The 24,206-nt window shown below is 41.9% G+C and overlaps 1 protein-coding gene across 3 annotated transcripts in view; it reads right to left on the bottom strand.

Annotated features, from left to right (window-relative positions):
- glrbb (glycine receptor, beta b) overlaps positions 1-24,206 on the bottom strand; it is a 27,460-nt gene extending 3,254 nt beyond the window's left edge. The window contains exons 1-9 of one of the 3 annotated variants that reach the window (XM_066649006.1): positions 23,968-24,206; positions 19,176-19,321; positions 17,420-17,526; positions 16,691-16,758; positions 12,943-13,169; positions 6,919-7,001; positions 6,376-6,516; positions 4,768-4,920; positions 2,793-3,082 (exon numbers count right to left, since the gene is read on the bottom strand). In XM_066649006.1, the coding sequence (XP_066505103.1) occupies positions 2,793-3,082; positions 4,768-4,920; positions 6,376-6,516; positions 6,919-7,001; positions 12,943-13,169; positions 16,691-16,758; positions 17,420-17,526; positions 19,176-19,321; positions 23,968-23,970 (1,218 nt within the window). In that variant the 5' untranslated portion in view covers positions 23,971-24,206. Of the gene's footprint in view, positions 1-2,792; positions 3,083-3,622; positions 3,775-4,767; positions 4,921-6,375; positions 6,517-6,918; positions 7,002-12,942; positions 13,170-16,690; positions 16,759-17,419; positions 17,527-19,175; positions 19,322-23,967 lie in introns of those variants that run through there. The other 2 variants (XM_066649007.1, XM_066649008.1) reach the window with 2 other exon arrangements.

The following is a 24,206-nucleotide window of genomic DNA, read 5'->3' as shown; positions in this document are numbered from 1 at the left end:
CCTCTACCTCTGCACAACCCAAGGTGAGCAGTTCTACAAATTCACTCTTGACGAGGCCACAGCTGTTCACTGAAAACCGTTCCAGGTGACGACCTCATGAAGCTGACTGAGAGAACGCAGAGAGTGTGCAAAGCTGTCATCAGAGCAAAAGGTAGCTACTTTGAAGAATGTAAAGTAAAATAAATCATTTTCTGGTTTGTTTAGCACTTTTTTGTTTACTACAAAATTCCATATGTGTTTCATCATAGTTTTAATGTCTTCCACATTCATTTACAATGTAGAAAATAATCAAAAACAAAGAACAACCATTGGATAAAAAGATTTGACTGGTGCTGTATACAACATGTGGAAAATGGCCCAAAACAAAGGAAATCCTCCCTGAGTGGGTGTATCCAAACATTTGACTCGGAGTGTATTTTATAATTTAAAAGAACATATTTTGGTGCACCGAAAGAAAACCAATCCAAACCTCCATTTCTGACATTTTTCAGACATCCAAACAATTGGAAATACAATGAAACAGGCCAAATTGAACCAGCTCAATGTTGAATGTAAATTATATTAAACCCACACATAGAACATTACATTTAAATCATATAGAAAGAAGACAGTAATAACTCTGCTCTTCTAAAGGTTAAGCTAGGAGCATGTGTGGGTCTTCCTGTGTTAAATCCAGTTTCTGGAAACAGCTGCAGGTACGCCATGGAGTGGTGTTGTATATTTGTGTGAAATAGAGGGTTTGAGCTGAATCGGAGGCGTTTTGGAAATTCAGTGCGTCCTGAAGCCTCCCTCTGGGGTTAATTTAAGGCTTATAATAGAGTCGTATAGAGCGCATTACGCAGCTCATTTCTTCTGTCTGTCATTCAGCTCCTGCTTCCCACTGCCAATTGTGCCTGTGATTCTCCAGACATAACACACTAACACGCTTCATCTTCAACACAATAACCCTGTCTGAGGTGATGATATACGCTGTACATTTGGAGAGCAATGACTAGTATGTTAGTGCTGCTTTGGGCATAATGCCCATAAGCGATGCTGAATATACGGACAGCTCTATGGGCTGCTTTGGAAGTGTGTTTTCTTTTTAAGGTTTGACACAGGTAAGTACAAATTTACATATTTACAAAGTAAATATGCATTATATTTTAAATGTGAAAACCCACTATTAGTCACTGCATGCGCACACAGAGGTCAAGTAAAATTCATGATTTATTCAAAAATGGACTTAAATTAAGTGATTGTTAAGAGTTAGATAATTAACCAAGCCTATCACAATTAGTCACTCAGAATATCACTATCACTTTGAATAATGTAGGCTAAATATCACTAAATCACTATCATTCATTCATTCATTCATTCACATCACTGCCCTCCAGGCAGCATAAGTGTGTCCAAATAGATGAAGCTCTTTTCAATAATGATATATAGTACCTTATTAGGGTTTGAACAGTGGTGGAATATGTGTGTTTTTTCTTTATCTGTTTGGAAATATCTGAGTAGGACTTTCTGCATCAAATGAACTGTGAATCAGCATCACACAACATCTGTAGAGATCTAAATATATTCCACTGTTTATAAATACAGTATATTCCACGGGTATACCAGCTCTGTCATGTTCCACCCCTGTCCTTCAGTCTTAAGTAATTGTTAGGAATCACTGGCTTTGTTGAAATGCAGCTTAAAATAGACCTCCATGTGAATGATACATCAATAAAGTATACCCCTGTGTTCTGGAAGTGACATGCAAATGTCAACTAAGCTTCAATTCTAGGAAATGACATTATCAAATACAAGATAAAGATCCATTTGAAGCTATGACTTTTGATCTGAGGCAATATATTGGATTGATGTTTTAACTAGAGAAAAATATTTAGAAATTGTTAAAAAAATTCATTCAGCTAAGTTGTACATCTACTATTTATATAATTCATGTTTTCCTGTCTGTCTGGATCTGTATATATTTTTCATTCACTTATTATCTGTAAGCGCTTATCCAGTTCAGGGTCACGGTGGGTCCAGAGCCTACTCGGAATCACTGGGTGCAAGGCAGGAACATATCCTGGACAGTGTTGGGGGCGCCAGTCCTTCACAGGGTGACACACACTCACAAATACAGACACTTTTGAGTCGCCAACGTGTGTTTTTTGACTGTGAGAAGAAACCAGAACACCCAGAGGAAACCTACGCCGACACGGAGAACACACCAAACTCATCACAGGAAGTCAGCTGGAGCGGGACTTGAACCCACAACCTCCAGGTCCTTGGAGTTGTGTGAGTATGACACTACCTGCTGCACCACCGTCATTTGCCCCTGGGTGTCCAAACTCATACAACTGTAGGGATTCATTAGCAAAATTAGTCTTGTAGCTTCAGACAAGCATGTCTTAGCTTAATGACTACAGATGGGATTAAAGGGAAGAAAGTGGTGTAAATCATTCATCAGGATCAGTCATTTTCACCAATGATTCCCCTTTAAGTTATTTAACAGCCATCTTACTTATGCTTAACGACTTGATGTTTCAGATTCTGTACTAAACCTATTCTAAACAGGGCTCTTTAACCCCCTGTGGGGTTCTTGGTTTGGAAGCATATGCTGGTTCATTCAGAGACTATGAAGCAAATCTGATTCTGTATTTCACTGAAAGAATGTTGAAATAAAATAATAGCTAGTGATTTTCATAAATATAGAAAGAAAATAACTAATTGCACCTTTAATATAAAGAACAATTTTAATAACAACAAAGTTAGCCTGTTAGCGCGTTGCGTTAGCAGCTAGCCTTTGTGTATCTGACCTGTAGAGTACTGACATGCAGTGGTGTGCCGCCGGTGCCGTTCAGGCTGTTGATTTTGGAAGGTGTCTTTCCCTCTGCCTTCTCTCGGCTGGCCATCCGCGCCTTCTCTGCTTCCACCAGCTTGGGGCTGTTGAGCATCACCTGCACCACAGCGTACTCCACCAGAGACGCAAAGCCAAATAGCAGGCAGGCAATCAGCCAGATATCTATCGCCTTCACATAGGATACTTTCGGCAGCTCAGAGGCCAGAGATGTGCACTCGGATGAGAGAGAGAGCACAGAGAGAATACCTACATGAGAGAGAGAGAGAGAGAGAGAGAGAGAAAGAGGCAGAGTCAGGGTTTAAGTGTAAGAGAGATGATCTAATTCAGACATGCACTGAATAAATAATATTAAATATAATTATAATATATAAGATATATAAGTGTTATAGAGTGGTCTTCACTGTACTGTTCTACTTTCATATTTCATTTGATCAAAACCAAGACAGATAAAACAAACAAACACACACACACACACACACACACAATTTTTCATGCATTATGAGGATATTACATACATTTCCATAATCTTTTTTGTGAAGAATTACTCTTATCTTATCCATAAATACTAGCATAGTCCTTACCCCAACACTAACCCTAACCTTTAAATATGATGTCTCCTTAAATTTGAATGATTTGTGGTCCCCAAACATAAGAGATGTCCCCATTATGTGAGGGGAGTTATAAACAGGGTTTGCTACACACGGTACACACAATGTGATATATGCCTGGCCCACACACACACACAAACTACACAATGCTAATACATAACTAACCTGAGTGTATGGACCTAAGGCCATGCATAGGTGCATTATGGGATGGATGGCACGCAGGGTCTGTTTGTCTGATACCAACAGGGGGCAGACAAAATGGTGGTTTCAAAAATGGAGGTGACAAAATGGTTCAGGTAATTGGTGTCCGTGGTGAGATCACACAACCTGCTGTGATTCACACACACAAACACACACACAAACACACACACACACACACACACACACACACACAAACACACACAAACACACACAGGGTTTTACAGGGAATTTGTGATGTGTTTATGAGATCAGAATGCACCTTGTAACAACAACTTTGGAGATGTAAAAAAAAAAAAAGCTTAAAATACCAGTCATAAATTTAGAGACACCTACTGATAGAAGGGTTTTTAATCTGAATATACAAATAATTTATTTATCATATTTTAAGTGTTAAAAATATCTTAAATTAACAGGGCATTGTTGTTGTTGTTGTTTTTTCTTACACAGAGGCCAGCTGTCTGTGACAAAGTGGCCACACTGTGAAAAGTGACCAGCCGTTTTCTCTGGAGGTAATTTGTAACAGCAATTTAGCAACAAGCGACAAGGCAAAGGGAGACAAGCGACAAATAGAGCTGATTTTCTCAACTTTATCACAATTAATTATATGGCTGTGATGCTACAAAATAAATAACTAGGTCCAACAAATTTCGGGACCCACAAGTCAGCTTTCCAATATCCCCAGCCTCTACTCTCTTGCTCCTATCAGTATTTTCTTTCTGTTTACAAGACTATCACACAGGAATGGTAGAGAAAATTATATTTAAAACTAACATTGATAAACATCATCCTTGTCAGAACAAAACTTCATATATACCACCATGTTTTATAATGAATGGGCCAACAGAAATTCTCCAAATCTGCTTGAAATATATTTTCCAACAAGAGCAGCTTTGAGCACCCTCAGAGGAGACAAGCTTCAGCCAAACTTCTGTTCATTTAGAAAATCAGGGGGTGCTCCACATATACTATGAAAAACCCTTTTGGTCAGGAGTGTCTTTCGAGAGACGCAGAAAACAAAGGGGAATAAGATGGGGTTCTGGAAACACATTGTGAGATGAGATGGGTGGTGATTAATGAAGGACAATGGACTGTGAGATAAGTGAGAAGCCTCCGGAGGTTTACCTAGAGGCACCCGGGCAGCACTTGCATCCGGGTTTATCCAGAACGAGAGCCAGGACAGCACTACGATCAGCAGAGTGGGGGCGTACACTCCCATCATGTAGAAACCCACCTGTCTCCTTAGAGTGAAGATCACTTCCACACAGGTATAATAACCTAGAAAACATTCAATTAAATTAAGCTTAAGAATAAGTATAGCTCATTAAAAACTGGAAAGATTTTGTTGAAATTCAGGTTCTAAACCTCCACACATTGTTAGTTAGAAGTTTTGAACCTGTAAAAAAAAGGAAATCTATTTCAAACTAAATTATTTATGTAACCAAGTATTTACTACTGAAAATACTGTCATACACCTGACACTCAGGTTTGTTATAGTTTGGACTTGGTACAGCATCTTAGATAGCACATATGCTAGCTAGCATAATAAATCATTTAGCTGAAGCTGTTAGCTGATCAATTACATTTTGTAAGACATTCATTCATTCATTGTCTGTAAGCACTTATCCAGTTCAGGGTCGCGGTGGGTCTGGAGCCTACCTGGAATCATTGGAAGCAAGGCGGGAACACACCCTGGAGGGGGCGCCAGTCCTTCACAGAGTGACACACACACACATTCACACCTATGGACACTTTTGAGTTGCCAATCCACCTACCAACGTGTGTTTTTAGAACATGAGAGGAAACCAGAGCACCCGGAGGAAACCCACGCGGACACAGGGAGAACACACCACACTCCTCACAGACAGTCAGTGGGACTTGAGCGGGACTTGAACCCATGACCTCCAGGTCCCTGTAATTTTACTGTAATTAACACTTAATTCTGTCCATCAGAATGGAGGATTTCCAAAGAAATGTACGGGAGTGTGTAAATACACTTTTGTCCCCACAACGTGAGTGAAACCAGATTAACAAACACACAAATGCATTTCTACAAAGAAAGAAACTTATGATTATCCCACTCCAACAAGCCATGCTACATTAACTCCCTTACATCTGTTTCAGACAGAGAAACGACTTTGCTTTTTAGGACCGGCGGATAAAAGAAAGACGTTATAGGTAATATAGCCAACAGTGCTTCTATTTCTTTGTGTTTAATTGGTGAGATGAATAGGTGCTCTGTCTCTCCACAGACCCCAAACTCATTGGTGATAACTCCTTCACCGCCTGAAGTGCCTCATATTCTCTGAGACATTAACACTAAACTGTCTCCTCTGTGAAAGTACAGACCCAGTGCTAAACCTGCTGCTTAGAAAACAGATTGATTGGGTTCTGAAATCTGATTTAAGCTAGTTTCATATACACATGACCTCACACACACTGAAATCTTTATTAACCCTTGCCTTTTTTATTTAAAATTTAGCTCATCCACTCATTTCCATGATCAGCTTTTTTAGTGTTACATTGCTATTGTCTATAACTGCATAAAAGATGCTCAGTTATAGTGAACATGCACATATTCAGAACCCAGTTCACATCGCAGCACTGAAAATGAGCAAATGCTTTATCTATATTAGACCATGCAGATTGTATGTCAGAACATATAAAAAAAAACATAGTGCCTTGTCTACTGTACTATAAAGAAACTTCAAGTAACATCATATTCATTTTTACCTGTGCCTGCATAGTATTTGGTACAATTTCCATATTCAATATCCTCCTGTCTGATATCAAACTGAGGCAGAGCAATTTCATCCATCTGTACAGGATCTCCAGACTGCCACATGAACTGCAGATCATCTGTGGTGTAGCCGACTGCACAAAAGCACACACAAAGACAACGACACTTCCAAATGTGTACATTATGCATTCGAATGTCATACCTGACTGTTTTAATCCACTGCGTTTTTATTTATACATTTATTTATTCATTTATTTTACAATTGAACATTTAAAACTGTGGAGATTTTGTTTCCAGACTGAATCTGCAGTGTGGGGAGTGTGTGGGTTAATGTTGTGCTAGTGTCTGCAGTCACAAAGACCTCTTAAAAAAGTGTTCATAAACGATAAAACAAAATAATACCTGAAATTACACACAATGCATTTAGAACTGTTTCTGACGCTTTTAAATACAAAATTAGGCACATAGCAGCTTCTACTTTAGTTCTAATCTTTCTCAAATTCATACTTCTCACATTCTGAAATATATATACGTACAGCTCTCAAGCTGCATCTTGCATCTCTGTGTGTCCATGGGAAAGAGGGTCAGGTCCAGGGGACAGGACAGAGTGACTGACAACCTGCAGAAAAAGAAGATGAACTGAAGGATGAATCACCCATTATGAAATATATCATCTAGATACATTCATTATCTGTAACTGCTTATCCAATTCAGGGTCGCGGTGGGTCCAGAGCCTACCCAGAATCATTGGGCGCAAGGCAGGAATACACCCTGGAGGGGGCACCAGTCCTTCACAGGGCAACACAGACACACACACATTCGGACACTTTTGAGTCCCCAATCCACCTGCAACTTGTGTTTTTGGACTGTGGGAGGAAACCAAAGCACCCGGAGGAAACACAGAGAACACACCAACTCCTCACAGACAGTCACCCGGAGCGGGAACTGAACCCACAACCTCCAGGTCTGTGGACCTCTCTGGAGCTGTGTGACTGCGACACTACCTGCTGCGCCACTGTGCCGCCCCATCTAGATACAGTATATTCATTATTGTATATGCTATATCATCAAACAAATAGTTTAGTTATACTGTAAACAAGACAGTTATGTTTGTGGAGTGATTTTATTCCAGTATGAATATGTGGTGTAAAGTTTTTAAAATTTGACAGTAATTTGTATCCAGTATGTAGTTGGTATCCTGTAGTTTTTTACAAAGTGAATGTAATTATGTGTTCCTGATCTTCACCGTGTTATAATCTTCAAGGTCGCACATCTCTAAAGTGCCTCAGAATTTCAGTGATAGCAGAGTGTGGTGACATAAAACATCTCAACACTCTGAGATAAATTCTTAATGTGTCCCTTCCTCACCGAACCATGTTTATTTAAAGCTCCACATTTGCACATGAAAGCTTTTCGCTTTCCTCCTGTCACACGACAAGCGCATTCGGCACGGGCCAATTTACAGTCACATGGCCAGTGTAAAACAAATAAAAGGAATGGAAATGAAAATCGGGAGCTGATGCTGGGATGTGTTTCCCAGCGGTAGAGCAAAAGTGTTGATAAAAGCCCAGAGAAACAGCAATTACTAGGAGATACACTCTACAGATTGTTTAGTTTAGCGCAGCCAAATATACCCTTTAACTGAAGGCAGTGTTTTAGGAGGGCTGGACTGTGTCATTTTCCACCTCTTAGCATTTGGGGATCACTGCGAATGTTTGATGTATCTTTTATTCTTCTTTTGTAGATGGCACCTGAGTTTATCTTATTGCTTCTTATAAATATCACAAACATATATTAATTAGACAAATATGGCAAACCGCTTAGATTTTTCTGTATTATTCTAAATGTTTACTGGTCATTAAAGTAATTTTATTGTGTTTTAGAAAAAACAAACAAACAAACAAACAAATGAAAAAAAAAAAATATATATATATATATACAAAACACAATAACATTATTTTAATTACCAGTGATCATTTAGAGTAATACAGTAATTTATATTAAGGCCCGTGTCTCTCACGCGCTCTCTTATATATATATATATATATATATATATATATATATATATATATATATATATATATATATATATATATATAATAGATACAGCAAGGGACCGAAGGTTATATAGATGGTAGAGATGAAGAGGATGAGAGGATGAATGGAAGAAGAAAGATATAACAGGAGGCAGAAGTAGAGAAAGGGAGTGAGATGGCAGAGCTTGGCAATGTTATGGGAGTATCGCAGATAAAGGAAGGATGGTTTAAAGAGAGAGAGAGAGAGAGAGAGAGAGAGAGAGAGGGAAGGTCAGGGAGGGTTTTATGGGGGAGGTATTGGGAGAGCAGGAAAGATAAACATTCACTTTTCTCTTTTAGAAACTCTCATTAGAACACTAATCCCCCTCTCTCTCACTCACACACACACAACGAACTGAACGTCCTGGGACAATGCCAGCAGGTTATAAAGCTCAGAAGAAGACCACCCAGCTCATGAGCAAAACCGGGTGGGCATGAAACAACAGTGTGGAAACAGGCATGACCCAGACATAACAGAGCAAAACAGTGATGCTCTTAAACACTGTTCAGGCTTTATCTGCTGCCTCACATCAGCCCAAAGCTTTCAACACAAATCCATCCACTGCTTCTTTCTGGACCTTCAGTACAAACGCAGTAAATCTGACTGTTGATAAATGTGTTCCAACTCCCAAAAGGTGACAAAGTGCAGGAGGTTGGAGATCTGGGAAGCTCCAGTTTTGTTTTTTAGCTTCAGTAATGTGTGTGTGTGTGTGTTCATTACTCATTCAGACCACTCTGTACACATATAAAGTAAAAATAATGCAAGTGAAAATTCAGCAAATATCCAAAGGCTGACCACTGCATTAGCTACACTGTAAAGCTTGGTTAATTATTATTTCAGAGGAGGTCATGCTGTCCCCTTAACTGCACCCACAAGTTTGTGCAATATTAATGATGAAATAGGTAAAATGAGCTGAGCAAAAATTTGGAAATGTATTTATAAAGAACATCTGGATGTCTAGTGACTTCTAATATTAGACCTGGAAAATTAAATTATAAGGGCGGCAGGCAAGTCACACAGCTCCAGGGACCTGGAGGTAGTGGGCTCAATTCCCTCTCTGGGTGACTGTCTGTGAGGAGTGTGGTGTGTTCTCCCTGTGTCTGCGTGGGTTTCCTCCTGGTGACTGTCTGTGAGGAGTGTGGTGTGTTCTCCCTGTGTCTGCATGGGTTTCCTCCGGGTGACTGTCTGTGAGGAGTGTTGTGTGTTCTCCCTGTGTCCGCGTGGGTTTCTTCCGGGTGACTGTCTGTGAGGAGTGTGGTGTGTTCTCCCTGTGTCCGCATGGGTTTCCTCTGGGTGACTGTCTGTGAGGAGTGTGGTGTGTTCTCCCTGTGTCCGCGTGGGTTTCCTCCGGGTGACTGTATGTGAGGAGTGTGGTGTGTTCTCCCTGTGTCCGCGTGGGTTTCCTCCGGGTGACTGTCTGTGAGGACTTTGATGTGTTCTCCCTGTGTCTGCGTGGGTTTCCTCCGGGTGACTGTCTGTGAGGAGTGTGGTGTGTTCTCCCTGTGTCCGCATGGGTTTCCTCCGGGTGACTGTCTGTGAGGAGTGTGGTGTGTTCTCCCTGTGTCTGCGTGGGTTTCCTCCTGGTGACTGTCTGTGAGGAGTGTGGTGTGTTCTCCCTGTGTCTGCATGGGTTTCCTCCGGGTGACTGTCTGTGAGGAGTGTTGTGTGTTCTCCCTGTGTCCGCGTGGGTTTCTTCCGGGTGACTGTCTGTGAGGAGTGTGGTGTGTTCTCCCTGTGTCCGCATGGGTTTCCTCCGGGTGACTGTCTGTGAGGAGTGTGGTGTGTTCTCCCTGTGTCCGCGTGGGTTTCCTCCGGGTGACTGTATGTGAGGAGTGTGGTGTGTTCTCCCTGTGTCCGCGTGGGTTTCCTCCGGGTGACTGTCTGTGAGGACTTTGATGTGTTCTCCCTGTGTCTGCGTGGGTTTCCTCCGGGTGACTGTCTGTGAGAAGTGTGGTTTGTTTGCCCTGTGTCTGCGTTGGCTTCCTCCGGGTGACTGTCTGTGAGGAGTGTGGTTTTTTCTTCCTGTGTCTGCGTGGGTTTCCTCCGGGTGACTGTCTGTGAGGAGTGTGGTGTTTTCTCCCTGTGTCCGCGTGGGTTTCCTCCGGGTGACTGTCTGTGAGGAGTGTGGTTTGTTCTCCCTGTGTCCGCATGGGTTTCCTCCGGGTGACTGTCTGTGAGGAGTGTGGTGTGTTCTCCCTGTGTCCGCATGGGTTTCCTCCGGGTGACTGTCTGTGAGGAGTGTGGTGTGTTCTCCCTGTGTCCGCGTGGGTTTCCTCCGGTTGACTGTCTGTGAGGACTTTGATGTGTTCTCCCTGTGTCTGCGTGGGTTTCCTCCGGGTGACTGTCTGTGAGGACTTTGATGTGTTCTCCCTGTGTCCGCGTGGGTTTCCTCTGGGTGACTGTCTGTGAGGAGTGTGGTTTGTTTGCCCTGTGTCTGCGTTGGCTTCCTCCGGGTGACTGTCTGTGAGGAGTGTGGTGTTTTCTCCCTGTGTCTGCGTGGGTTTCCTCCGGGTGACTGTCTGTGAGGAGTGTGGTGTGTTCTCTCTGTGTCTACGTGGGTTTCCTCTGGGTGACTGTCTGTGAGGAGTGTGGTGTGTTCTCCCTGTGTCTGCGTGGGTTTCCTCCGGGCGACTGTCTCTGAGGAGTGTGGTGTGTTCTCCCTGTGTCTGCGTGGGTTTCCTCCGGGTGACTGTCTGTGAGGATTTTGATGTGTTCTCCCTGTGTCCGCGTGGGTTTCCTCCGGGTGACTGTCTGTGAGGAGTGTGGTGTGTTCTCCCTGTGTCTGTGTGGGTTTCCTCTGGGTGCTCCGGTTTCCTCCCACAGTCCAAAAACACACCTTGGTAAGTGGATTGGTGACTCAAAAGTGTCCATAGGTGTGAGTGAATGTGTGAGTGTGTGTCGCTCTGTGAACGACTGGCACCCCCTCCAGGATGTGTTTCTGCCTTGCGCCTTGTAACTCCGGGTAGGCTCTGGACCCACTGCGACCCTGAACTGGATAAGCGGTTACAGACAACAAATGAATAATTCACTCTCCTATCACTACCTACCAATGTGTTTAGTAGGTGTTTTGTTGGACTGTTGGAGTAAACAGGGAGAAAATGTTTTTAAATATATATATATATATATATATATATATATATATATATATATATATTAAAAAATGCAACCTACTGTTTAATGTGGCATTGTGGGACAATTATATACTCTATTTATATACTCCAATCCAATCATATTCACATCAGACTCTCATTATTATATATGAATGTGTAAGGGACAGAGGAAGAGGAAGAGAGAGGAAGAGAGAGAGAGAGAGAGAGAGAGAGAGGGGGAGAGAGAGAGTGCCCATGTCTTAAAATCCAAGACCATGACAATAAATATGTAAAAAAATAAAGAAGCAAACTTCAACAATCAAAAATGTCTCAGCCAATTTAGTAAAAGTATGTTAATGGTCGGTGTGTTCTCTCTGCGTCTGCGTGGGTTTCCTCCGGGTGACTGTCTGTGAGGAGTGTGCATGGGTTTCCTCTGGGTGCTCCGGTTTCCTCCCACAGTCCAAAAACACACCTTAGGTAGGTGGATTGGCGACTCAAAAGTGTCTGTAGGTGTGAGTGTGAGTGTGTCTGTATTGCCCTGTGAAGGACTGGCGCCCCCTCCAGGGTGTATTCCCGCCTTGCGCCCAATGATTCCAGGTAGGCTCTGGACCCACCGCGACCCTGAACTGGATAAGGACTTACAGATAATGAATGAATGTTAAGGGGAAAATAGTGTAGTTTTAATTTTACACAAAGCTATTTCTCCTGAAGGTTTTGTGGGGGATCAAATGGCTGGAGTTGGAGTTTGGTTTTTGTGAGAGAAGCTCAACAGATGCACCAAATCCTCCCATCGCTCTGCATCCCCCAAGGAGAATTAAAAGCATTAAAAAGAGATTTGAAGTGCACTGGGAGATTATGTGAGCAGGGTTTAACACACACACACACACATCATACAGTGCGTAGCCATGAGCTGACACAGCTGCTTAGATAGTAGCCAGACAAACTTAAAAGGTTTATCTGTATTGCACCACTGCTCTTGGGAGCCTTGAGCTGATTGAAGATAGTATCAGAATCAACGATAGATTGCATCTACTGTGATGTTATCAAGTTGTTCTAAACTGAAACCACACTTTATAAACCCCATGTAAATAACATTGGCTACAGTTAGACTCAGGACAGCAGGATCTGGAGCATTTGGGGTTTCCTATTTTAGAATATAACTTAATTAATTATGGACTAATACTTCCTTTTTTCATATCTCTTTTTCTGTTGTATGAAATATTTTTTATAAATAAATAGCTATTTTATTGAACAGGGTTATTATCAAGTGCTAAATATAGGTCTAGAGATATGACACTTGATGCGTACTCTCAGAAAATATATCAGCATGCATAAGGCTGAACAAAGGCCTGAAAAGTAAAAAGCTATACGTTTTGAACTGTTAAGGGAATGTACCTCATGCTGATGAGAACATCTCCGTTCCTGAAGATGAAGAGAAGAATGTTCTCCTGCGTGACATCGTGGAAGTTAGCACTCTTTTCATTGGCAAAGAACAGATCAGGTTTCCACAGGCATTTAAACATCTTTGGGTCGACCGTGAGAGAGTCTGACTTGAAGTCTTGAGGAAGACGCAGCCTTGGGTCGTTCCAGCGCTGTCGCAGGAAAATGTTCACACGGTAATCCTGGAAAAGGAATTGGTATACCAGAAAATAAATAAATCAGCCTGGTAAGTTAATATCCCTGGCAATAAGCATGATTCCTCATAAGGTTTTCAGAAATGTGATGTTCTGATTACGTCAACATGCACCAGTGGGTGGGGATAAATAACATCAACCAATAACATCATGTTTCAGTGAAGGAACGTGTGTTATATCTCACTGACATTTACTTTAATCCATTTTCCTCTCCTTCTCAGAACTCCCAAACGCACTCAAGGCACATTTATTGTTCTTCTGTGTGTGCTTCTTTAGTTCTGAAGCTGTGTTTGGATTGTGTGGCAGTGTGTGTCTAACAGTAGCTGAGAGTTGTGTGACGGATTGTGAGATATGTTGCGTGTAGCCATGAATCAGGCCGTGAGCTGTAAGAGTGACGGGGGAACGCAGGTGTTTCAGGCGTTCCTGCGGCAGCCGGTGTTCCTCACAACCTCCAAAACAAGCGCGTCACACAGGCATCGAGGCTCCATTAACGGCCTGTATTGAAGTGCAGCTGCGAGTGCGATCAGGGCTTATTTACATTTCCAGCCATCAGCGCCATCACCGAGGTGTGAGGAGAGTGGCCCGAGGCTCAGCGATGGCTCTGTGTGTCCAAGTCTGGCTTAAAACTGCTACAGTCATCAGGCCAAAGCTATGAGGTTAAAGCACCTCACAGCTCATGAAAGCACGAGGCTTTGAAGTGACTTTTTTTTGTTTTGAGTGGGGCTTGTTTTGCTCCTGCTGAAGTACTAAAGATGGATGACATGCCAAATAGAATGCCCCAAATAGAATGCAGCTGGTTCTTGGTCTATATGTGTGTTCTTATATGATTTCATACATTTTCAGGGCTACTTGAATCTAAATCAATAATCTAATTTTGAATGATTAATTATATAGAAAATACAATTCCTAATAAACATGTGAGACCTGGCTTACGGTCAAAACTGTTCCTATGTGTGTTGTGCTGGCACGAATGGATCAGACACATCTGAGATCTTTAAAGCCTTCAGTGTCACTGCTGGACAGAGAACAGTTCATGAGCCAAACAATATCCAGCCCTCAGTGTCCTGTGGGCAGCGTCCTGTGTCCGTCTGATAAAGAAGTAGAAGACCACTAACACAAACAGCAACAAACGAGATACAGTGAGTTGGCATGGTGTTCTTTTTACCCTAGGAGCACTGCTGGGTCTGATCTTCCTGTCTTCCTGTGGGGGTCCTGACCAGTGAAGGACAGAGTGTCAAAATAGGGCTTTAAAGTATGCAGAGCAACAAATACAGTCTGTAATTGTACAATTATCACATGAACTTATATCATCAGTGGAGCTGATTAAAAAGGACAATCTCTGTAGAAATCAGTGTATAAACCTTATGTGTGTGTGTGTGTGTGTGTTAGTATGCGTGTGTGCATTTCTGTATGATTCACATCCTGTTTTTTCCAACTGTAAAAACAAGGTGAGCTTGGTGAGGTGACACATGTGAGCTGTTGATTGTGTTAAATTTACAGCTTCACAATTAGCACGCTCCTCCTGCCAAACGCCTCATAAAACACCCGCTACTTCAAATGAGCTTTAAAACGGAGGCAGCACGTCAGAAGCCCTACTCTAATTCAGCTCTTTAATGTGGGGGTGAATGGACACCTTTGTGACTGTGAAAGAGTGAGTGAGTGAAAGAGAGAGAGAGAGAGAGAGAGAGAGAGAGAGAGGAGACAGAAGGAGAGAGAGACTCTGGCCACCTGTGCAGTGACACATTAAAGCTGCTGACCACTGCAGGAATGACCTGCTGCCTCTGGCAGGGTTTCCGCCCCACATGCAAACACACACACACACACACACACACACACACACACACACACACACACACACAAGCACTTCATTTACAGATTTATGACTGTTCAGTGTCACGCAAGCCTCAGTTTCCAACACCTTTCACACCACATGAGTCAAGGACAAGACTTTCCACACACAATACTATGCACAAATCAGAGATACTTTTTTTTCTAAACAGCCATTACACACAAGTGGTCCATGTTTGCCTCTGAATATTGCAAAAAAAAGATATTTAATAACAACCACATAATAACTTCTCAGTATTTAGTATTGCCACATTTTCCCTTTACTTCAGCTTCCATTTAAAAAAAATGTCCAAATTAGTCTCAGAAGTTCTACCTAATCTCAAACACTCTGAGAACATCAGCAGCTTCTTGTTTTTCTTTACTTAGTAAGTGACTTCTTTACAGCTTTACCTTCGCCACATCCTTTCAGACCCAGGCCAGCCCCGCTGTCCTCTCTCAGTAAAAGGATGGACAGAAACTATTAGCTTTTCCAAATCTGAGCTTGACATTGAATAATAGCTTTCAACACAGAACTTTTCCCTAATCTGCTAAAACCTGGATCATCTGAACTAAACATGTCTAGAGTATTTTTGCGAGGTAATTTGATTAGGATCAGGCCCAGTTTTTAAACTCAAAGTCGTTTCTCTGAAGTTCTGAGTTTGAAACAGAAGAAAAGAATAAAATCTGCAGCAGGGAGGAAACTGAAAGGGAAATTTATGACATACTCAATATGACTTAAAGTTTCAAGCCACTAACACGGCTCCATCAAAAAGCCCCTGGATCAAAACAGCTGTAATTGGTAGTAAATAATGATGACTGTAATATTACTTCTTGGCTGATGTGGTTGTTTGGCTCTTCTAATAAAGACATGAATATTGTTAAGTGTATGTGGCAGATATTCTGTCTAGAAAATGCAGTATGCAGAAAGACTCCTGCTGCTTTGTGATGTACTTTTGGCTATGATTACTGGTAACAATGAGCTTTATATTGTCATTCAGTCTTAATCAAAATAAGCCTAGTTTTTAGATGCCAAATTCCTCATGGAACAGACTTGCCACTCGCTCACTCATGCAATTTTAAGCTATGCTCCATGAAGGGCACTGTTCACTGCTTCACTTCAAGGACAATATTGGTGTCCCTGTTACTTTGTTAGTTCACGTCCCTGGTCATTCATTTATTCATTCATTCTCTGTAACTGTTTCATCCTGTTCAGGGTCACGGTGGGTCCAAAGCCTACTCTGAATCAGTGGGTGCAAGGCATGAACACACCCTGGATGGCGCAACAGTTCCTCACTGGCCACCACACACTCACCCACTCACAGCCAGGCACACATTTGAAAAGCCAATCCATCTACCAATATGTGCTTCAGGTTTGAGGGAGGAAACAAGAGCACCCTGAGGAAACCCACACACACACAGGGAAAACACACCACACTCCTCCCAGACAGTCAACTGAGGTGTGACTTGAACTTACAACATGCTATAACTGATGTACCGAATATGATTTCCAGATTTCTAGACTGAGTTTATCTCAAAGATGTTCTGCCTTGTGGTGGGTGTGAGGGTGGTCTTTAGGAGTTTTCGCTAAAATATTTATTTAAGGGCTAGTATTTTTCTTCTTAATGTGGCATTACATGTCTAAAGGACATAGAACAAGGTGAAATGGTGAAACGTTCATGTACCATGGTGGTTTCTTGGATGGAGCCAAAGCTGTTGATGAAGATGTTGACACGGTCCTCTACTGGAATTCCTGTTGGAAAAAAAAAAAAAAAAAAGAGCGAGAGCTATTTCTACGGCTACCCATAATTCCAATCAAACTGTGGTCTTGTAAAGGATTATTGGTTCCTTTTCATATGTGCTTTGCATCATGAAACTAGTTTCCATACCACATAATTGGAGAAGCCTGGTAATGTAGGGGAATTAAAAAATATATGTATATATATAGAATCCCAGACGTTCCGGTTATATTCCCATTCCCAAGATTATACTGTTGACATTACTGGTTGCTAGGACCTTTCATCTTCCACTGATATGTGGAGCAGATGGGTGACCCTTAGGGAGTAATAACGTTCAGTCATACGCCAAGCTCTAAACACTCGAACCACATCAAGGCCCTATCTACACACATATACGTTAAACACCAGGGACATGGAGGCAATATAGGTTCTCACTTTTTACGGCCTCCTTCATTATATCTGGAGATGTTGCCAGAGAAAACATGCACTACATGGCTAAAGGAGATTTAATGATCTGCTCCTGTTTGAATCCAGACCATAAAATGGGGGTTTCCACGCCAAAGACTTGGGGGAAAACATCAGCTTCATGTAAACGTCTAAGAAATCACACTGAATAAATCCAAACCAACTATATAAACTCAATAAAGATACATTTTCACAGCTGAACTGAAGTACCCTTGAAGTTGGGCCGGATGCGGGGGTCATAGCTGATCAGAAGTCGGTTTAGGATGTTGCTGGTGGAGTTGGCAGGAACTTGTGCCAGGTCTTCTGATGACAGCTGCCTGTAGAAATGAAATAAAATAAATTCAGCAAACCTGAATTCTTATAAGGTTTTATACAAACGTTGGGGCATTGTGGGACACCTACTGTAATAAGAGGACACCCCTGCATCATCTAACCCAGTGCAGCCTGGGGAAAATTTGATATTTGAAACTTTGATAAATACAAATTGTACACTGAAACCAATAATATTAAATATACAGTAACAGATTCAAAAATTAAAAACAGATTCAAAAACCATTAACCTAGCAGTAAAATTAATAAAACTGAGATATGTCTGCCTTTTAATTAAACATCACAAACGTTCTGCTGTTCCTGAATATATGAAACAAATCATCAGTTTGGAATATCGGTCAGATCTTGGATACGATGCTTTAACTATGTCTCAGAGGTTTCATTTTACCCTCAATTTTTTCACTGAAATCAACTAAAAACTCAAAGATTTCCCAGGCAAATAAAGAATGTGTTTCTAAGCATTTGTGAGTTGTCATGGGAGGCTCGAGTTCATGAAGCAGTATGGAGCCCACAGTACATTAAGGGAGATGAAAGTGTTTGAAAGGTTTTAAGCTCAACGGGCCTCTTCCCGTGATCAAAGTGGTCTTCCCCTAGTGTAGCTGTAGTAAAGACCTCCACAGTGATGTATTCACACATACGCACACACACACAAACACACACACACACACACACACACACACACACACACACACACTCTCCTTTACAGCCCACTGCGGTTCAGCTGGGGCCATATCAGAACAGCATGTTCATTCACACTATGAGGATCAACTAGGATGTGATTCACAAAGCACATTTCTCATTACTAGGGCCTGGTTGATATACTGGTCGGCCGAAATCAGTGATAAACAGTACCTGTTTTTGCAGCACCACTGGGATTTGCACTCACAAGGGGGTTGGAGAATTTAATTTAAAGGGGCCACCTTTAAATTATATATAAATATATATATATATGTAAGGAGATCTGGATCTACTACCTCCACACAAACTGTGAAATTAGACCACTGTCAGTTAACTGTGGGTTGCCTTCTGATTTGGTGCTGCTTCTTACATAGAGAGACTTTAGAATTGAGAATTGTCCCACCCTCTCATCCGAGACCCTCCAATCACAATGTTGGACCCATGTTTATGTGAGTGTGCAATGAAAAGCTTAAATGGAGGAAAACAAACACAACCAGTACTGAGAAAAAAAGCACTGAGCAAACACAGGGAAAACGAGAATGGAGAAGAAAGAGAACAGAGTGAAAATGGCTAATAAACAGAACTTCTGATCCTTGATCCTCATTACTTTGGGTATAAGTCAACTGTGGCTCATTCTCATTTAAAGGAACAGGCACCAAATTAATTAATTGATCCTTGTTGGATTTTGACCAAAGCATTTATTAAAAACCCTTGTGAATGTATAGACTTGTGAAAAAATGGGTAAAATGTGTTCCTATAAAAAAATAATAATAATAAAAATTAAAAAAAATAAAAACTTTGGCCTGTGCCTTATTACTGCTATAAGATACCAACCCACTTTCATTTAAAATGATTTTCTGACCCATACAGATAAACAGCAATGTAGGTATGGTATTGATTTGCCAACATCAGATTGTTACTCAGTTATACAACAGCTTGAGAATGTCAGGAAACTTACGAGGGGCAGTAGACCTGCTTCCCTTTCTTCTTGCCCTTCTTTGTGGATTTTTCTTTGGCAGATCCTCCCTCTATCCATAGACAGAGGACACAGAGCAGCAGAAGCACTTTCAGGAACGTCATCTTCCAGCAGCTCACTCTGACAGACTGAGAAAGAGGAAAGAGACCATGAGGATATTTACATTAACCTTCATTTAGCTGTTTTCTATTTTTGAAAATACACTGAAACTATACCAGCACATATGTATATATATATATAATATAAAGGCAGCTTAATTATATTTCCTAATCCTATGTGCTCTCTCAGGACACTCTGAAACCCTTTGTTGTGCTCTGGACTGATGACTGGCTCAGGATTCTCCTGTAAATGGCTACCCAAACACAGTGGGTGGTCTCACTGTGTCATCCTGTATTACAAGGGGCTTCTCTCAGATTCCCCTCAGAGATAAAACTGAAATTCTGTAGACAGGCGCTGTAATTCTTTAGTTTATTTCTGCTGGGGAAGCATTAGAACACAGATGAGCGAATGATGAATCACTGTGATGATAAAGCTTCCTTACAGCAAATTATATATAATAAAGTTGAGCAGAGATGCAATGTTATTCTATTTGTTAGGATTATTTTAGTCATGACTCAGAGAATCTAGCATTGTATACAGTGGTGTAAAATCCTCTTGGAATCATATCTGTAATAATATACATTTTTTTCATCTGAGAGCTGCATTTTATTAATTTTACTCATTTGAAATCCTAAATCCTAAAATGTAATGATTGTTTTAGTTGATGCAGCCCCGGTCTCTGCATTTACAAATGACTTAAAGGGTATCTACAGATAGAATACTAGATATTCCCAATCCCCAAATCAGTGCATCTCTAATGCAACAATCAGCAGAAAAAAAATAAATAAACAGAGCTTCTTAGATTTAGACTTTAAAGTTTTGAATTGTTTCATGATAATATGCAAATTACAAAAAGTAAATGTGCTGATAAAATGCTGCGTAGCACTGTGGCTAACATTCGTGTGTCACACTTGTCTTCCAGAAAATCATAAATCTCTATGGTAATGTTATTTTTTTTGGCTAAATGACAAAACCTGCCCATTTGTATTCTTTTTTTTAAGATTTTTAAAAGTATATCTGATAAAAAAAAGGTAGACCAAACTAAACTTGTAATTCAGAGGATACAGTGGCATTCAGTGAATGCAGAATATATAAAAAAGTGCATAAAAAGTGTTTTGTTTCTACTAGACACGATAACAGCGATTGGTGAGAACCCCATTCATTTCTGTCAGTGAAATATTGAGCTTACGTCAATGATCTGATGGGAGCTACTGAGAGTCAACAGCAAGGAAATACGATTTAACTTATCAGCCGGTCTTGCCTCTTGGCCTGGGTTGCCACTAGTAACTTAACAATTACCTTCTTTTATTTCTTGATAGTTACAGGTCTCTTGAAATCCTAACTTCTGAAAGTGAAGGTCAATTATAAGAACCATTTCTCTGTTTATGACTTCAGATGTATAAATGTCAAAGTTTCTGTTAGGGAAGGTCACTGTGAGCTCTCGGCGAATATATGTCACATCCACTCAGGCAAGAGAAAAAAAGCCCTGGCTCAACGAAGGCCAGCAGATTTAACTGTCCCACCATCGCTGTCCAAAAGAGCCCTGAGGGACAGTGTCCTGTGTTAGAGAAGAGGGAGTACTGTAGTGGACTAGCATGAGGAATTCCCCTCCGAGGAGCTGTGCCAGAAGCTTCCCCTCTTCTAGACTCTCCAAGCCTCCACCTCTGGAATCCTGAGCCTCCGCCAGCACATTGATCATCGCCTTAGCAGAAATGGGCCAACAAATATACTGTTCCACATTCTCATTCTCTCTCTCTCTCCAATCTGCGCAAGCTGCTTTAAACATCTATTTCTTCTTGTTCTCTGTTTATTTCCCATTTCCCTGCCTCAGCAGCATCAGCCAAAGGATGTCCATAATACAGATAAATACACGAATCCACACTCTTACTTCACCTTTTAGTTTTGTCTACTCACTTTGATTTGGCTCATTGATGCTGATGGCTCTGAGGCTGAACAAGTGCTGATTAACATTTAAACAGCTTAGCTCTCATAACCGGACCAAGCAACCATTCATAATACTGGCTAACAGTGGAACATACAGCTCTGCAAATGGAGGATTGCAGGTAACTAGAGTGGAAAACTGAGTCTAATAATACACAAGCAGATGAATCCAGGCCTACTGCTACGCAACAGCCTGGAACATGCACAAGAATGGCTCAGTGGAAACTAAGTATTAACACTCCAACGATCTTGGAAATACATTTTCATGAAAAAAACAGCCTCTAGTGTGCTACACCTCAGTAACAAACTGGTAGCCAGCCAAAAGTGAGACTTGCCATTAAAGATTATGGCCTCACTGCCGTTCCTCTGAACTTCTATCAATGTGCATATGTCTCTAAAGTTAATAGCCTGTATAAATCATTCTTTAAACACTCAACCAGAGCTTGGTGCTTGGACTGATTTGACTAAACCCAAAATGTTTAAGAATTATGGATCAACTAGGCCTAGACTTCCGTGGTAGCTGCTATGGATTCATATAGTTAGGCTTTCCATGACTGTGAGATTTCAGTTGATGATTACTACCATATAAAAGACCCTTAGCTGTCAATACTTAGAAGCTCGCAACTGATGACAGAAACATGCATTACGCCAACGTTATTATAACACAAGCCTGAGGTTACAGTTTGTTTTTGTGATCTCTCATCTTCATGCCTCAATGAACAATGATCTTTCATATATTTATACAACTTTGCCTCAACTTGACTGAGGAAAATCCTTAATTTTTTGTTTGTTTTGGTGTGAATATGAGATTGAGAAATGCAAGAATTGTGGTATAACTTTGGTCAGCTTAAACAACTGCAAACAAGTGATAATGTAATGATAATAACATCTATAAGAACGACGGCGGCACCGTCGCACAGTTCCAGGGTCCTGGAGGTTGTGGGTTCGAGTCCCGCTCCGGGTGACTGTATGTGAGGAGTGTGGTGTGTTCTCCCTGTGTCTGTGTGGGTTTCCTCCAGTGAATGTTTGTGAGGAGTGTGGTGTGTTCTCCCTGTGTCTGCATGAGTTTCCTCCGGGTGACTGTCTGTGAGGAGTGTGGTGTGTTCTCTGTGTCTGCGTCGGTTTCCTCCAGGTGACTGTCTGTGAGGAGTGTGGTGTGTTCTCCCTGTGTCTGCGTGGGTTTCCTCCGGGTGACTGTCTGTGAGAATTGTGGTGTCTTCTCCCTGTGTCTGCGTGGGTTTCCTCCGGGTGATTGTCTGTGAGGAGTGTGGTGTGTTCTCCCTGTGTCTGCGTGGGTTTCCTCCGGGTGACTGTCTGTGAGAAGTGTGGTGTCTTCTCCCTGTGTCTGCGTGGGTTTCCTCCAGGTGACTGTCTGTGAGGAGTGTGGTGTGTTCTCCCTGTGTCTGCGTGGGTTTCCTCCGGGTGACTGTCTGTGAGAAGTGTGGTGTCTTCTCCCTGTGTCTGCGTGGGTTTCCTCCGGGTGACTGTCTGTGAGGAGTGTGGTGTGTTCTCCCTGTGTCTGCGTGGGTTTCCTCCGGGTGCTCCGGTTTCCTCCCATGGTTCAAAAACATACATTGGTAGGTGGATTGGCGACTCAAAAGTGTCCATAGGTGTGTGTGTGTCACCCTGTGAAGGACTGGCGCTCCCTGCAAGGTGTGTTCCTACCTTGTGCCCAGTGATTCCGGGTAGTCTCTGGACCCACCGCGGCCTTGAACTGAATAAGTGGTTACAGATAATGAATGAATGAATCTATAAGAATGAGAATTAAGTAGTCAGTCCAGTATTACATAGTTTTCAGTGTGTAGCTACTAAATAAGTCAATATATGAATATAAAGAGAGTCCATAACAAACGGCAATTTAACAAACTGTATGTATTTACACCCTCAGACAATACTGCATAATTGGGCAGCGATACAAGAAAAGAGCCACTTCAAGGAATAAAGGAATTAGGTGTCAAAGCTCATATCTGATATCTCTGATGATTATACTGTGGAAACAGCCTCAGCGCAAACAGACATCAGCAAAACTCCAGGAGAGTCATGTGCCCCAGTTCGTGCAGATCTGGGCTCGGCCCCAGCACTGCCTCCTGGGTCCATGGCCTCAGCAAACCCCCACTGCTGATACTCTGGAGGGTCAGGCCTCAGATACTAATACTGATACAGAAACATGTTAACATGTTATCATAGGACTTAATCCATAGTATCAGCTAGCTCTGTTAATAGAGAGATGTAGTAAAAGGCCACAAAACACTGATTAAATCCAAACATCTGTTTAATGCTGATATGTTTGTCAATGTTTTTCAAACTGATACTGATACCATCCCCATATTAATGTGCATCTCTGTACATTTTCTTTCGCAGTGTCAGCAACACACACCTAGCAGATACACCACTTTGCATTTCCTCTGCTTGTTTACAGCAACACAACCTGTGGATTATGTTAGGATTAAGTTAGCTGAAGTTTTAGGGGGGAACCCCAAGCATAGGGGATGAGAGAAGAAGCCACCAACAGCATCCTCCATCATGATGAGGAGGAGAAGGGGGTGGAGGAGGAGGAGGAGCAGGAAAAGGGACAGAGATGGAGAGGGGGTTGGGCAGATGTAGGCAGAGATGGCCATTAGCATGCATACCACGACAGCAATGCATGCATCATGTTATTCACATAGAGTCAACATGCATATAACACATATATAACAACTCCACAACACATAAACAACCTGCTGTGTACACTCACCATCACTGGGATGTGTGGAGCGCGCGCCTGGCGGGTCGCTGGTGCAGCAGTGATGCAGAGCGGGCGTTATAGGGGGATGACCGCGGGCATGCTGCTCTGTGTCCGGTCCCGTGTCCGTTTGCTCACGCCACGCGTCTGGGCACCATGCCGCGGTCAGCTCGTGCTGCTTCTTTTTTGGCACAGTATTCGGTAAATTTTCCGTCGCTCTCTCGCCGCCTAAACGCCGCCTGCCCAAGATG

This window comes from Hoplias malabaricus, chromosome 17, assembly GCF_029633855.1.
Source record: "Hoplias malabaricus isolate fHopMal1 chromosome 17, fHopMal1.hap1, whole genome shotgun sequence".
Lineage (NCBI taxonomy): Eukaryota > Metazoa > Chordata > Actinopteri > Characiformes > Erythrinidae > Hoplias > Hoplias malabaricus.
Note: the sequence above shows the minus strand (reverse complement) of the source record. Positions and strands in the feature narration are given on the sequence as shown.